This window comes from Neoarius graeffei, chromosome 27, assembly GCF_027579695.1.
Source record: "Neoarius graeffei isolate fNeoGra1 chromosome 27, fNeoGra1.pri, whole genome shotgun sequence".
Taxonomy (NCBI): Eukaryota; Metazoa; Chordata; class Actinopteri; order Siluriformes; family Ariidae; genus Neoarius; species Neoarius graeffei.
The window spans coordinates 29151397-29168841 of NC_083595.1; the positions used below are offsets into that span (position 1 = coordinate 29151397).

Consider the following 17445-nt stretch of genomic DNA (forward strand, 5'->3'; position numbering starts at 1 on the left):
TCATGGGCAGGTGTGGGCAATTCCTTCGTTATGTCATTCTCAATTAAGCAGATAAAAGGCCTGGAGTTGATTTGAGGTGTGGTGCTTGTATTTGGAAGATTTTGCTGTGAAGAAAACATGCGGTCAAAGGAGCTCTCCATGCAGGTGAAACAAGCCATCCTTAAGCTGCGAAAACAGGAAAAAACCCATCTGAGAAATTGCTACAATATTAGGAGTGGCAAAATCTACAGTTTGATACATCCTGAGAAAGAAAGAATGAAAGAAAGAAAGCACTGGTGAACTCATCAATGCAAAAAGACCTGGACGCCCACAGAAGACAACAGTGGTGGATGATCGCAGAATAATTTCCATGGTGAAGAGAAACCCCTTCACAACAGCCAACCAAGTGAACAACACTCTCCAGGAGGTAGGCGTATCAATATTCAAATCTACCATAAAGAGAAGACTGCATAAAAGTAAATACAGAGGGTTCACTACACAGTGCAAGCCACTCATAAGCCTCAAGAATAAAAAGGCTAGATTGGACTTTGTTAAAAAAGCATCTAAAAAAGCCAGCACAGTTCTGGAAGAACATTCTTTGGACAGATGAAACCAAGATCAACCTCTACCAGATGGAAAGAAAAAAGTATGGCGAAGGCATGGTACAGCTCATGATTCAAAGCATACCACATTGTCTGTAAAACACAGCGGAGGCAGTGTGATGGCTTGGGCATGCATGGCTGCTAGTGGCACTGGGTCACTAGTGTTTACTGATGATGTGACACAGGACAGAAGCAGCCGGATGAATTCTGAGGTATTCAGAGACCTACTGTGTGCTCAAATCCAGCCAAATGCAGCCAAACTGATTGGTCTGCGTTTCATAATACAGATGGACAATGACCCAAAACATAAAGCCAAAGCAACCCAAGAGTTTATTAAAGCAAAGAAGTGGAATATTCTTGAATGGCCAAGTCAGTCACCTGATCTCAACCCAATTGAGCATGCATTTCACTTGTTAAAGACTAAACTTCAGACAGAAAGTCCCACAAACAAACAACAACTGAAAACCGGTGCAGTAAAGGCCTGGCAGAGCATTAAAAAGGAGGAAATACAGCGTCTGGTGATGTCCATGAGTTCAAGACTTCAGGCAATCATTGCCAACAAAGGGTTTTCAACCAAGTATTAGAAATGAACATTTTATTTACAATTATTTAATTTGTCCAATTACTTTTGAGCCCCTGAAATGAAGGGATTGTGTTTAAAAAATGTCAACGTCAAAATTCCTCACATTTTTATGCAATCATTTTGTTCAACCCACTGAATTAAAGCTGAAAGTCTGTACTTCAACTGCATCTGAATTGTTTTGTTCAAAATCCATTGTGGTAATGTACAGAACCAAAATTAGAAAAATGTTGTCTCTGTCCAAATATTTATGGACCTAACTGTATAATTGCTCCATCTCAGGTTTCTGCAATGACATTCAACAACTTTAACTCAATTTACAAAGATGTAATGCTATATATAAATGTGACCTAACATGATGGATGATGATTGCATAACTTTGAATTACAGAGGCACAGCTGGTGGAGATTTTGGGTCTGAACCCCCTGAAGTATTTTGTCACAGTTCCTAATGCTTATTTGTGGGTGGTTAATATAACACACATACAGCGCAGCTCATTATATATGTGTCAGATAGCATTGTTTTGCACAGTAATTGTACTGTTCATAAAAAGTTATCATTACAATTCCTCCAGTATTAAACACCCTAGATATCAAATGGGGAAACAGGATTAACCAATGGGGATCATGCTTTTTTCCTCATTTCTTTTTAAAAGATACTAGTCAGAAAACTACAATGTGAGTTCAGGTATATCAAGGTGACAGCTGATTAAATGCGATGTTTTACTGCAGGAAGAGAAAAAAGATTCAGTATTCAAGATTCAAGAGAGCTTTATTACCTTGCCTGTGACAGAGTAAATGGGGCAAGGTATTGTAATCAGTGTGGTTTGTTTGTTTGCTTGTTTGTTTGTGTGTCTGTCTGTCTGTTACCAATCTAGCGTCTAGACGGTTCCACCGATTGACTTCAAATTTTCAGGGTAGGTGGGCAATGGTCTGTAGATTACCTGATTAAATTTTGGGGGTAATCAGGTCAAGGTCAACGTCAAAGTTACCAGAAAGATCAAAAATAACATTTTCCATTATAACTCAAAAACAGTTGCCAGTAGACAGATGATTACTATTATGAGCATATAGGAACTCCCATATGTCCTTTAATTTGGCACCATGGTCTTTGACCTTGAGTGACCCTGAGAGGTCAAACTGAAGGTCATGGGTTTTCAAAGGGCTATAACTTTTAAATGGTTCATGATAACCAGATGTTTATCATTATCAACATATAAGAAGTCCCATATGGGCTGTCAGTTGCCACCATAACCTTTGACCTTGAATGACTTTGAAATGTCAAACTCACGGTCATGGATTTTCATAGGACTATAACCTGACAGCTGATGATTGAGAAATATTACCATTATCAAAATATAGATATAAAATAAATGCTGCCAGGCAAGGTTTGTTTTGCCTGGCAACACTTGTTGTTAATATGTCCATATACAAGTATACAGTGTATTGAAGTACCATTTCCTTCAGGCTCCCCATGGTGCATTTACAGAGAAAATAGAAGTTTACAAAACAAAGTATATAAATAACTATCTATAGCTATCTAAGTAGACATTTAGCTATCTAAACATTGAGCTATTTAAGTAAAATAAACAACCTAAATCATAAGACAAAGACAGGTGCAAAGTGGGAATTGTGCACTTTTGCCACTTTGTACTCCATCTAGCTTGTGAAAAGAAGTGTAGATCTGGTTTTTATACAAGCATGTTATTTTAATTGTTTTCAATGGAACTGTCATGAAGGTATTTGATGACAATGTTGTGAAATGCCATATGTGGCACAAACCCAACACTTCCCAACACCCTGAGAACACCATTCCTACAGTGAAGTATGGTGGTGGCAGCATCATGTTGTGGGGATATTTTTCATCTGTAGGGACAGGAAAGCTGGTCAGGACTGAAGGAAAGATGGATGGCACTAAATACAGGGCAATTCTGGAGGAAAACTTGTTTGAGTCGGCCAGAGGTTTGAGACTGGGATGAAGGTTCACATTCCAGCAGGACAATGACCTTAAACATACTGCTGAAGCGCCACTGGAGTGATTTAAAGGGAAACATTTAAATGTCTTGGAGTGGCCTAGTCAAAGCCCAGACCTCAATCCAACTGAGACTCTGTGGCATAACTTGAAGATTACTGTACACCAACACAACCCATCTAACTTGAAGGAGTTGGAGCAGTTTTGCTTTGAGGAATGGGCAAAAATCTCAGTGGCTGGATGTGCTAAACTAATAGAGACATACCCCAAGAGACTTGCAGCTGTAATTGCAGCAAAAGGTGGCTCTACACATACATGTCAACCTTTGGTCAATCAAACCTGTATAACCAACCTCCAAAATCCGTATTTCCCTTATAAAATCCGTATAAGATGCAAATTAAAATAATTTACCTAAAATTTGAATGATAATTAACAATGATATATTCCAGTTACTTTTTATTCAATATTAATAACAATAAACCTTCAGAATGAATACAAAGCTCCAATGTTTGACAAAAACACAAAGTGTTATCAGTGTAGTTACGAAGGAAATACTTCGTTGTTTGGAGACAGGTTTCACCGAGCGGCTATTATGCACGAGACTTCATATTAGCCACAAAGTCAGGAAAATCTATTCGTAAAATTACATTATAATGACCAAATACAATGAAAAGTATTTTTCTAGTCTCACCTGTGAAAGGTAATCCCATGTGATCTCGTTTGGACGGTAAACCTGTTGGTACAGTTAAACGCAGCACACGAATGAGGCATCTTTATTCTCGGCTACTGTCTCCACTTTGCCACATCCAATATGGCGGCGAGGATGACGTATGACTCTCCGCAGAAGGCGGCGTCTATGTTTATATGTCTATGACTTCACGGTTGGCGGGATTCTCGCAATGCGGTGTGCGCATGATCAAAAGTGGAACGAAGTCTCGCTACCACAAGATAACGCGCGATTTCATAAGACTCTTTACTGGCTGTCTGTGGTGTACAGTACGTTTGTAAATGTTGTGCGCTCTTTTATCATCGTGGGAATTGCTTATAGCTCTAAATAAATATTGAAGTTTTTTTTAAGAATCCGTATAACTTTATTTATACGCCCGTATACTACGTTTATTGAATCAAATCCGTATAAAATACGGACATTCCGTATAGGTTGACATATATGTCTACAAAGTATTGGCTTTGGGGGTTGAATACCTATACACACTCCAGAGTTCTGTGTTTTTTTTTTTCATCTTAATTATTGTTTATGTCACAATAAAAAAAAACAATTTGCATCTTTAAAGTGGTAGGCATGTTGTGTAAATGGTGCTAACCCCCCATAAATCCATTTTAATTCCAGCTTGTAACGCAACAAAACAGGACAAACACCAAGGGGGATGAATACTTTTGCAAGACACTATATCTTTGTTGATTGGGGCTAGAACACTTTTACAATAATTCACTTTAGATACCCATTGAAGAACTGTTCAAAAGATCAAACATACCACTAGGAATCAGCTAAGTATCATGAGGAAATATAAACTGTAAAAGATGGACCTAAGAACACCCCCTATTCTCTCTCTCTCTCTCTCTCTCTCTCTCTCTCTCTCTCTCTCATTAAGTAGACTTTGTACTGCCTGGAAATGACAGGACATATGCATGTGTGTTTATTTTTTATTAACAGATATTACCTTTCCGGAAAGCTAAAGGCTTTTAAACAGTTTTTTAAAGTGTCATGAATGACTGATGTAGACTCTTGATGGGAAATGTGCTGTGTTCTGAAGAACAGGCCCCTTTGTTTAACTGGGTGCATTGTCAGATGTGCAATGGAAGCACTGAGCAAACTGACTGCAGGGACACACTGTCTCTGTGTGGAAAAGCAACTCAGCTGTTCAGGTTGAACAATAATAGCCTTCTGGAACAGGCTGCAAGATTTGAGATCTGTCACTTTCTTCTGACTCCTGTATTTTTTATTTTGCTTATTTGCCAAACACAGGGTTAACAATTTAATTCCCAAATCCATCTACGTTGTATAATGGCCATAGCCACGACAACAAAAGAGCCCAACCTCAACCTGTTCTCACATGGCACTAACGTAACGTTTCCCCTCAGGTGCTGGATTTTGAGCGGGAGAGTGAGTACATTCTGGCTCTGAGTGCTCAAAACCCTGTGGCTCTGGTGAGGGGGAGGTATGGCCCTGCATCCACCGCCACCGTCTCCATCTTCATTGATGACATCAATGAGGGCCCAGTTCTGTCACAGAGTCACTACGAGGTCACTGTTAGAGAAGGCGAGGAGCCAGGACGGGTCATAGCTACAATTAGGGCTTATGACCCCGACTCCCATCCAATCAGGCAAGGGGATTTTAGTGACGTACTTTATGAAAAGTAGTTTTTTTTTTGTTTTTCACCAAAACAATAGTGATCATGCAGTTTTATAATTGCAGTCAAGGAGGTAAGGTTTTCTCAGATATCCTGTCAGGTTAGCTTACATCCACCAGCTAGCTGGAGTTAGTTGTGAAGTTTATGAATCACTGTAAGTTTGTAAATCTTCAGCAATTGTATTGCTCCTTTAGAGTGTATCATAAAGGAGTTGCTCTTTTATAGTTTACCTTTAGTTCAATTTAATATATTCTATCATCAGGATTAATCATTAATTTTACTCTTGATTTTACCTTTAATTAAAGGTGCTAACTGCAAAGTCATCTAAAATTTTCAATTTTTTTTTTTATTATGCATGGCATTTTCCTATGTCTCACAAGAACAATATAATGCGGATGAGATGTGATCATTTTGATGTGCTGAGGGTCGCTTTTCTCCATTTTAGGACTGAATATCCTACCTCTTGAGGTCCTATGGAAACAGCTGAACGTTAGAAGCATTAACTAATTAGTATAACTATGGAACTGCGTCACACCAAGATGGCAACATGCAGAAAACTTCATGACTCTGCACTGACCTCAGAGAGTTTGAGTTGCAGGGATGTAATTTGTGGTTGACATTCGCAAATAGATCCGTGAAACAAAAATCGAATATATCTTTTCTCTGTTACTGCCTTTGTGTTATCGTTTCTTTCTTGGTAAGATCAAAACATTAGGTGTATAACTCCACCATCAACTTGCTACCGTGGAGTCGAGCCCATGCATTTAAAGGCTAAGATCGCTAAGCACTTACTTACTTACTTGGGCCCTTTGCCCTGATCGGAGCATAGGCCACCGATGATGTTCCTCCATTGCACTCATCTCTGGGCCTTCTTCCTTAGGTCATGCCAGCTGTTGCCTATACTCCTCATCTCCTCCTCTGTGTCCCTTCTCCAGCTGTTTTTTGGCCTTCCTCTCTTTCTTCTGCCCTGTGGATTCCAGGTTAGGGCCTGGTGTGTAATGCTGGATGGTGGCTTCCTGAGTGTGTGCCCTATCCAGGACCATTTCCTCTTGAGGATCTTGTTTCCAACTGGGTTTTGTCCTGATTTATCCCACAGCTCCAGGTTACTGATCTTGTCTGACCACTTGATTTTAAAGATTCTTCTCAGATAGGTGTTTATGAAGGTTTGTATCCTGTGCTGTGTTGCTTTTGTTGTTTTCCATGTCTCAGATCCATAAAGCAGTACTGACTTGACATTAGAGTTGAAGATCTGGAGTTTGGTGGCTACTCGCATCATTCTAGCAGCCCAGACATTCTTCAGCATGATGAAGGCTGCTCTTGCTTTCCCTATCCTGGCTATTACATCTCTATCTGTGCCCCCCTGATGGTCTACTACACTTCCCAAGTACACAAAGGACTCAGCTTCCTTCACTTCTTCCCCTCTGATTGTGACTGGTGTGCTGTTTGTAGTGTTAATCTTCATGAGTTCAGTCTTCTTTTTGCTGATTTTGAGTCCTGTACTGACTGATGTTGTGTCCAGATGAGTTGTTTTATCTTGCATCTGTTTGTGGTTGTGTGAGAGGAGTACCAAGTCATCAGCAAAATCTAGATCCTCTAGCTGTGTCCAGAGTGTCCACTGGATCCCCTTGCTCTTTCCTCTAGTAGTTGTCCTCATGATCCAGTCGATAACCAGGAGGAAAAGAAGTGGCGACAGTTAGCACCCCTGCTGTACTCCTGTCCTCACATCAAAGCTCTCTGTTAGCTGTCCTGCATGAGCTACTCTGCAGTTCATGTCCTTGTATGTACTCCGGATTAGAAATACAAATTTCTCTGGTATACCATAGTGTCTTAGCATCTTCCATAAGGTGGCTCTGTCTATGCTGTCAAAGGCTTTCTCGTAGTCTATGAAATTAATGTAAAGAGGAGAGTTCCATTCCAGCAACTGTTCTATTATGATGCGTAAGGTGGCAATCTGATCAGCACAGGACCTGTTTTTACGGAAGCCTGCCTGCTCATCTCGCAGCTTGGCATCCACTGCATCCCTCATTCTCTCTAGGAGAATTCTGTTGAAAACCTTCCCTGCTGTTGATAGAAGCATAATCCCCCTATAGTTATTACAATTACTGAGATCCCCCTTCTTTGGTAGTTTGACAAGTATACCCTCTCTCCACTCAGAGGGAACCTGCTCCTCTTCCCAAATCCTACTGAAAAGACTATGCAGCATATTGACTGAGCTCATGATGTCTGCTTTGAGGACCTCTGCTGGTATGTCATCTGGTCCTGCTGACTTCCCGTTCCTTAGAGACATGATGGCCTTCTTAATCCCTACCTTTGTGGGTTTTCCAGTGTTGATAGGTAGCTCTGAGTCTGCAGGTGGAATGTCTGGTGGTGCTTCTGGGGCTGGTCTGTTTAAAAGCTCATTAAAGTGTTCTGCCCATCTTCTCAGTTGCTCTTCTGTTGTTGTGAGTGAGTTACTATCTTTGTCCCAAACAGGTTTGTCCACTTGTTGGAATTTACCTGCTAGCTTTCTTGTTGTCAGGTAGAGGTCCCTCAGATTTCCCTTCCCTGCTGCTTCCTCTGCCTGTTTAGCTAGGTCCTCAAAGTGGTCTCTTTTGTCCTTTTTGATGCTCTTTTTAACTTCTTTGTCAGCAGCTGTGTATGCTTTCTGTGCCTTTGCCTTCTCTGATCTTGTCAGGGTTGTATTCAGTGCAGATTTCTTTTGTTTCCTTGTTTCCAACTTCTGCAGAGTATTGAAGGAGATCCACTCTTTGTGTTGTGGTTTCTTCTTGCCCAAGACATCCTTACATGTGTCCAGTCAACCCTTCTTGGCCTGTTGCCACTGGTTCTTGATATCTGTATCCTCTTCTTTAAAGAGTTCCTGCAGTGTTTGAAACCTGTTAGAAAGGCTGAATTTGAATGATGTCTGGATGTCCTTATTCTTGAGCAGGCCTACGTTGAATCTTTTACGGGGATTGGTGGTTGTGGAGTGTTTCTTCAGCCTCAGCCATGCTGACATCACAAGAAGGTGGTGGTCTGATGACACATCTGCCCCCCTCATCACCCTTACATCACTCCACAGTCGTCGGAACTTCTGGCTGATGCACATGTGATCGATCTGGTTTTCATGGTCGGGTGATCTCCATGTAGCTTTGTGGATTTGTTTGTGCATGAAGATGCTACCTCCTATCACTAGTTGTTTGAGTGAAGACAGGTCTGTGAATCTTTCCCCATTTTCCTTCATCTTACCCAGCCCTTGTGTTCCCCTTACCTCCTCATGGCCTGTGTTATCCGACCCTATCTTGGCATTGAGGTTGCCCATAAGTAATGTGATGTCTTTGTTTCTACTCTTGTCCAACAGAGCTTGGAGTCGCAGGTAGAAGGCATCCTTCTTCTCCTCCTCAGCATCATTAGTAGGAGCATAGCACTGTATGACATTCAGGTTGATGTTGCTTTTCTTTGTAGCAAACTTGGCAGTAATGATGTGTGAGCTGACAGGTTCCCAGCCGATGAGTGCCCGCTGTGCTTCCTGTGCCAGTATCAGGGCGACTCCCTCTGAGTGGGGAGCTCCATCTTCTGTGTGTCCAGAATACAGTAACATCTCTCCTGTTACTAGCCTAAGCTGTCCTGCCTGCTGCCATCTTGTTTCACTCAGCCCTAGTAGAGAGATTTTGCAGTTCCTCATTTCCTTTGCTACCTGTGCTGTCCTCCCTGTTTCATACATTGTTCTAACATTCCATGTACCTATCTTTATAGTTGTCTTGGGTGTCAGAAGGGGAGTTGGCCTTGCAACTTCCTTCTGGCTTTCCCTGCCCTGTGTCATAAGCCTCCTTTGTGGAGTCCCTTCCTTTCCCATGACGAGTTTTTCTCGGATTCTTATCATCGGTGCTTCTGTAACTCATCTTTTTTCTAGGTAGAGTAGTTGGCCCTACACTAACCCTTTTTTACCTCAGGGATGAGGTGGTCCACATTTTGTCTGGCCTCTACCCCTTGACCTGTCCAGCATGGGTGACCCTGCTAGGAGTGCTATGCACTCCCGCTGGCATAGTTCTTGGGGTCATTGAGGCACTCAAGCCCTCACACCACTACAAGGTGTGGACATTATGAGGATAGCTAAGCACTAGCTAGAATGATTTAGTTATCTGTCCAGAAAAATGACACGTCATCTAACTTTGCTCTATCTTGCAGTTACACTCACTCGGCAGACTTTCCTTTTTTTTCCGCTGACAAGAGAGCTGAGTCCGCCATGTTTGCCCACGCTGACTTGTTTTGGGTAAAAGTAGGTCAAACACACTTCATGGGGGTCACGTGATATTGTTGCTCATTTGCTTTGGCAATCTCTGGAATCATAAAATGTGGGACACTTTTTATCTTGGCAAAACATTTATACATAGGACACACAGTGTGTGCAGCAGCAAAACATCTCGAAACTCCATCAGAAATAGAACATTTTGCCCACAATTCAACTTTGCAGTTAGCACCTTTAATCAATCAATCAATCAATCAATCAATCAATCAATCAATCAATCAATCAATCAATCAATCCCTAACTCAATCTGAATCACTTTGTGTATGAATTTGTGCTATATAAATAAAATCACCTTATAAATATGACTTAAAAATCTTCTCAGAAATCCGGCCAGGTGAGCGCATCATGACTAGCTGGCTCACAAAATTTGGGAGAATATGGGTGGGTACATATATGAATGGCATTGGACTTTTTTCTGCTTTAAATTTTCCCAACAAAAGTCAAAGGACATGCTTTCTGTGGTGTGCAATGTGCATGTGGTATTGATCACAAGGCATCCTGTTTACCTCGTGTTTCCTTTAGCTGCTCTTACAGCTCTGCGTGCCACGCCACCTCAATAAGGATTATGATTTGTGGAAAAAAATGTAAATAGACCCTTAAAATTACACCCAGCTGCTTCTGACACAGAAATCCAATTCAAAACTTAACACTGACTCAAAGCAAAAAGTCTCAGCAATGTGACTGCTGCACAGTTTATATTTCAGGAGTACATTATCCAGCTAAATGAAAACTGTTGCTTTCATCAAATCATCTCATTATCAAGGGTCTCTGTAAATTTGTTTTGCTATTTATGTTATAAAATTATCAATCCAGTGATACATGTTCTGTTCTTGCAGGAGGTGGAAGAATAGGACACGTAATGCTGAGCAGCTCAGCAGTTACACCTGCTGAGGAACAAAACGTCGTTACAGCACTAGAACTGAACAGAACGTTCTTTTCACTTCTGTGCTTTTTTTTTCCTCATAGGTACTCACTGAGAGGGGACACAAAGAAATATTTCTCAATTGGGAAGTACTCAGGAGAGTTGAAAACAGTGCAGGCTTTGGATAGAGAGGAGAACAGTACCTACACTATGGAAGTGGTGGCTGAGGATGGACGTAAGAGATGTTTCATCCTACCATACAAATCAATATACTCATAGACGAATAATTCAATTGCTGTAGTTATTAATTTCATACATACAGTACCCATCAAACATTTGGACACACCTTGTAATTCAATGGTTTTTCTTTATTTTTATTAATTAAAAGACACTTCATGTCTTAAAGTAATGATGGATGTCGTTTCTCTTTCTCAGCTGAGTGGTTCTTGACAATATGGATTACTACAGTTGTAGAATAGGGATATATATTATATGGAATGTGGCAGCGGGGGCGTGGTCAAGCGCTGGTCTGTGACAGGAGGGCGGAGTCAGGGAAGGTAAGTGGCAGAATCACTACACCTGATGGCAATTAATCTGTGTTTGTGTGTGTCTTCCCAGTGACTGCGCCCTATTTAGGGAGGGAGAGCGAGAGCAGAGGAGCTGATCCCGAAACCAGATGCCGGTTGTGTGTGTGCATCTGTGTGAAGCATATTGTTAGACTGAAAAGTGTGGCAATAAAAGCCTTAATTTACAAACCTGATCTCTGTCCTGCCGTCCTCTCGTACTGAGCAGGATTACTATTGCAACAACTATCGTCACGTCTAGGCGGGATTCTGACTTGGAGGTGTTCAGTCATAATCCCACAGATGGTAGCTTCGCACCAGTGGCTCCTCAGCCAAACACACGCACCAAATGTCTGAACCTGCGGTTCCTCTGCTCTCGATCTCCCTCCCTAAATAGGGCGCGGTCACTGGGAAGACACACGCAAACACAGGTTAATTGCCATCAGGTGTAGCGATTCTGCCACTTACCTTCCCTGACTCCACCCTCCTGTCACAGACCGGCGCTTGACCACGCCGCCACAGGAAACAAGTGTTCTACTTGGAAATACAACACTTGTATTTTTCATACGAGCTACAGTGGTGCTTGAAAGTTTGTGAACCCTTTAGAATTTTCCATGTTTCTGCATAAATATGACCTAAAACATCATCAGATTTTCACACAACTCCTAAAAGTAGATAAAGAGAACCCAGTTAAACAAATGAGACAAAAATATTATACTTGGTCATTTATTTATTGAGGAAAATAATCCAATATTACATATCTGTCAGTGGCAAAAGTATGTGAACCTCTCGGATTAGCAGTTAATTTGAAGGTGAAATTAGTCAGGTGTTTGAAATCAATGGGATGACAATCAGGTGTGAGTGGGTACCATTTTATTTAAAGAACAGGGATCTATCAAAGTCTGATCTTCACAACACATGTTCGTGGAAGTGTATCATGGCATGAACAAAGGAGATTTCTGAGGACCTCAGAAAAAGCGTTGTTGATGCTCATCAGGCTGGAAAAGGTTACAAAACCATCTCTAAAGAGTTTGGACTCCACCAATCCACAGTCAGATAGATTGTATACAAATGGAGGAAATTCAAGACCATTGTTACCCTCCCCAGCAGTGGTTGACCAACAAAGATCACTCCAAGAGCAAGGCGTGTAATAGTTGGTGAGGTCACAAAGGACCCCAGGGTAACTTCTAAGCAACTGAAGGCCTCTCTCACATTGGCTAATGTTAATGTTCATGAGTCCACCATCAGAATACTGAACAACAATGGTGTGCATGGCAGGGTTGCAAGGAGAAAGCCACTGCTCTCCAAAAAGAACATTGCTGCTCGTCTGCAGTTTGCTGTGGACAAGCCAGAAGGCTATTGGAAAAATGTTTTGTAGACGGATAAGACCAAAATAAAACTTTTTGGTTTCAATGAGAAGCGTTATGCTTGGAGAAAGGAAAACACTGCATTCCAGCATAAGAACCTTATCCCATCTGTGAAACATGGTGGTGGTAGTATCATGGTTTGGGCCTGTTTTGCTGCATCTGGGCCAGGACAACTTGCCATCATTGATGGAACAATGAATTCTGAATTATACCAGTGAATTCTAAAGGAAAATGTCAGGACAGCTGTCCATGAACTGAATCTCAAGAGAAGGTGGGTCATGCAGCAAGACAACGACCCTAAGCACACAAGTCGTTCTACCAAAGAATGGTTAAAGAAGAATAAAGTTAATGTTTTGGAATGGCCAAGTCAAAGTCCTGACCTTATTTCAATCGAAATGTTGTGGAAGGACCTGAAGCGAGCAGTTCATGTGAGGAAACCCACCAACATCCCAGAGTTGAAGCTGTTCTGTACGGAGGAATGGGCTAAAATTCCTCCAAGCCGGTGTGCAGGACTGATCAACAGTTATGGGAAACGTTTATGTGGCAGCGGGGGCATGGCCAAGCAGCAGTCTGTGAATGGAGGGCGGGGTCGGGGAAGGTAAGTGGCTAGGTCATTACACCTGATGTTAATTTGTGTGTGTGTGTGTTGCAGGGATGGAGTATAAAGGGAGGGGGAGAGGAGAGAAGAGTCTCACTCCCCAACCAGACGACTGATGGGTGTGTGCGTGTCTGTGTGACTGGGAGTTTGTTAAAAAAGCTGAAAAGCTGCAAATAAAGAGTTTTGCGAAACTCAGTTCTGGCCTGCCGTACTTCTGTGCTCCACCCATCCGCTCAACATACTACAGTGGTGCCGAAACCCGGGACGCACAGAAGGGAACCGCCCCATGGAGTCCTCCCCGTTCAAGGAGCTCATCCTTGCCCTCACTACCGCCCAGCAGAACCAGCATCAAGAGCTGATCACCCTCCAGAAGGAGCAGCAGCAGCGCTTCGAAGCCTTGATGCTGGCCCAGTGGGAAGATTGCCAGGCGTTCCGGCACCGGCTCACGTCAGCAGGGCCGCCGGCCGCCGCTGCCGCCACCCTCACGAAGATGGGAGCGCAGGACGATCCAGAAGCGTTCCTCGCTCTCTTTGAGCAAACAGCTGAGGCGTGGGGGTGGCCGCTGGAGCAGCGCACAGTGCGCCTCCTCCTGTTCCTAACTGGCGAGGCGCAGCTTGCTGCGCAGCAGCTCCCTGCTGACAGCCGGCTGGTCTTTGCCGACCTGAGGAAAGCCATCCTGCAGCGGCTCGGCCGCTCCCTGGAGCAACACCGTCAGCACTTCCAGACGCTGACACTGGAGGAGGTCGGCCAGCCGTTTGCATTCGGCCAGCAACTCTGGGATGCCTGCCGGCGGTGGCTGAGGGTGGAAGACCGCGACGCCGAGGAGATCATCGATCTGGTGGCACTGGAGCAGTTTATCTCTCAACTTCCGGAAGGAACGGCAGAATGGGTCCAGTGTCACCGCCCGGCGTCGCTGGAACGAGCCATCGAGCTGGCGGAGGACCATCTGGAGGCGGCGCTGACGGCAGGCAGACGAGGCGCCTCCCCTCGCTTCTCTTCCCCCTCTCTATTTCTCTCTCTCTCTCTCTCTCTCTCTCTCTCTCTCTCCTGTCTTTTGTCCCCCTCCCCACCCCATTCCCCTGCCACAAAGGCGGTGGCTGGCTCCTCCCCAGCCGGCCTGTAGCACCCGTGGTGTCCTCCTATCTCCCTCTTCTGTGTCTGTGTTGTCTCCCCCTCAGGTGAGTGACACCCATAACACCAGTGCAGAGGGAAAGCCTGGGCCGGTGTGCTGGCGCGGCGGGGAATCGGAGCGTCTCCCGAATCAGAGCCCTGCAAGGGAGGTGGGGGCTGTCATCCGGATCCCCGACACACCAGAAACCACCCCCGATCAGGCTGGAGCGTATCGTGTACCGGTGAGTATTCAAAGGGATACATATCACGCTTTGGTGGATTCCGGTTGCAATCAGACCTCAATTCACCAACGCCTGGTGCAAGGTGAGGCATTGGGGGGAGCACAAGCGGTGAAAGTGTTGTGTGTGCATGGGGATGTTCACCATTACCCTCTAGCGTCTGTCCATATTCTATTCCGGGGCCAAATGCATAAAATGGAGGCAGCGGTTAATCCTCGTCTCACCCACTCTTGGGTACTGATTGGCTGGGATTTAAAGAATTAATGGAATATTTAACACGCAGTGGGTCCTGCCCTAGTAGGTCACGGAAAGATCCTGGTGTGGCATTGGCTGGAGAAGCTGTCACAGAACCCTCTGCATCAACACCACGTCGGAGTGAGGAGCACTCCGCTCCTCCTCCCTCTCTCGGGGATTCCCTTGGGGATTTCCCGTTAGAGCAGTTGCGAGACGAGACTCTGCGGCATGTGTTTGACCAAGTGAGAGTAATCGATGGTCAAACTCTTCAGCCGAGTGCGGCGCCAACCTTCCCCTATTTTGTTATTATGAAAGATAGATTGTACCGAGTTACGCAGGACACTCAAACCAAGGAACGAGTAACCCAGTTGTTAATCCTAAAGAGCCGTAGCGAACTCGTATTCCATGTGGCTCACTTTAATCCCATGGCTGGACACTTGGGGCAAGACAAAACACTAGCCCGAATAATGGCCCGGTTCTATTGGCCTAGGATTCGCGGGGATGTCTGTCGGTGGTGTGCGGCATGCCGTGAATGCCAATTAGTAAATCCCGCAGCCACTCCAAAAGCGCTGTTGCGCCCTCTTCCTCTAATCGAGACCCCGTTTGAGCGAATTGGGATGGATCTTGTTGGGCCATTAGATCGGTCAGCACGGGGATATCACTTTATTTTAGTTCTGGTGGACTATGCAATGCGATATCTGGAGGCAGTGCCTCTCCGCAATATCTCAGCACGCAGTATTGCGGAAGCGCTCTTCCGCGTTATCTCCCGGGTCAGGATTCCAAAAGAAATCCTGACAGACCAAGGCACCTCGTTTATGTCACACACACTGCGCGAGCTGTATGGGTTACTGGGGATTAAGTCCATCCGCACCAGTGTATATCACCCACAAATGGATGGATTAGTAGAGTAATTCAACCAGACACTCAAAAACATAATCCGGAAATTCGTTAGTGAAGATGTGCGTAATTGGGATAAGTGGCTCGAACCCCTGTTGTTCGCAGTACGAGAGGTCCTGCAAGCCTCCACAGGGTTTTCTCCCTTTGAATTATTATATGGGCGTAAGCCGCGTGGCATTCTGGATGTGCTGCGGGGAAATTGGGAGGAAGGACCTTCACCGAGTAAAAATGAAATCCAGTACGTTCTTGACCTGCGCGCAAAACTCCACACTCTCACGCAATTAACACAGGAGAATTTACGGCAGGCACAAGAACGTCAAAGCCGGCTGTATGACAGGGGCATGCGCCTTAGAGAATTCACACCGGGAGAAAAAGTACTCGTATTATTGCCCACGTCGAGTTCTAAATTAGTCGCCAAGTGGCAAGGGCCGTTCGAGGTCACACGGCAAGTCGGGGACATCGACTATGAGGTAAAGTGAACGGATAGGGGTGGGGCAAAGCAAGTATACCACCTCAACCTTTTAAAATGCTGGAATGAGGGGGTCCCTGTGGCGTTGGCGTCGGTCGTCCCAGAGAAGGCAGAGCTGGGGCCGGAGGTAAAAAAGATAACATCGCGGACCACTCCGGTCCCTTGTGGAGACCACCTCTCACTGACCCAACTCACGGAGGTAGCCATGTTGCAGAAGGAATTTTCCGACGTGTTCTCGCCCCTTCCGGGTCGTACCCACCTCATAGAACACCACATTGAAACCCCCCCGGGGGTGGTAGTGCGTAGCCGCCCTTACCGCTTGCCCAAACACAAGAAAAAGGTGGTTCGGGATGAACTCAAGGCCATGCTCGAAATGGGCATAATTGAGGAGTCCCACAGTGACTGGAGCAGCCCAGTGGTCCTGGTTCCCAAGACTGATGGGTCGGTCCGGTTCTGTGTGGACTATAGAAAGGTCAACGCAGTGTCTAAATTTGACGCGTACCCAATGCCTCGCATTGATGAGTTGCTTGATCGGTTAGGCGCGGCTCGCTTTTATTCTACACTGGATCTAACCAAGGGATATTGGCAGATCCCCTTGACTCCTCTATCCCGAGAGAAAACGGCCTTTTCCACACCGTTTGGTTTACACCAATTCGTCACGCTCCCCTTTGGGTTATTTGGGGCGCCCGCTACGTTCCAGCGGCTTATGGACAGGGTCCTCCGCCCTCATGCTGCCTACGCGGCCGCCTATCTAGACGACATAATAATCTATAGTCATGATTGGCCGCGGCACTTGGAACACCTGAGGGCTGTTCTAAAGTCGCTGAGGCGAGCGGGCCTCACAGCTAACCCGAAAAAGTGTGCGATTGGGCGGGTGGAAGTATGGTATCTGGGGTTCCACTTGGGTCATGGGCAGGTGCGTCCCCAAATTAACAAGACTGCAGCGATTGCGGCCTGCCCGAGGCCCAAGACCAAAAAGGAGGTGAGGCGGTTCTTGGGGCTGGCTGGCTATTATCATAGGTTTATACCTAACTATTCGGACGTCACCAGCCCGCTAACCGACCTCACTAAAAAGGGGGCTCCAGATCCGGTCCAGTGGACGGAGCAGTGCCAACAGGCATTCTCGGAGGTAAAAGCTGCACTGTGTGGGGGGCCACTTTTACACTCCCCTGACTTCTCTCTCCCCTTTATTTTACAGACTGATGCATCGGACGGGGCTGGGGGCCGTTTTGTCCCAGGAGGTGGAGGGTGAGGAGCGCCCGGTGCTGTACATCAGCCGGAAGCTGTCGATGCACGAGAGCAAGTACAGCACAATTGAAA

The 17445-nt window shown here is 44.9% G+C and overlaps 1 protein-coding gene across 1 annotated transcript in view; it reads left to right on the plus strand.

The window, feature by feature from the left end:
• cdh16 (cadherin 16, KSP-cadherin) overlaps positions 1 to 17445 on the plus strand; it is a 157577-nt gene that overhangs the window by 98994 nt on the left and 41138 nt on the right. Inside the window, exons 12-13 of the mRNA XM_060911626.1 lie at positions 5233 to 5474; positions 10753 to 10883. Of these exons, the coding sequence (XP_060767609.1) occupies positions 5233 to 5474; positions 10753 to 10883 (373 nt within the window). The remainder of the gene's footprint in view (positions 1 to 5232; positions 5475 to 10752; positions 10884 to 17445) is intronic.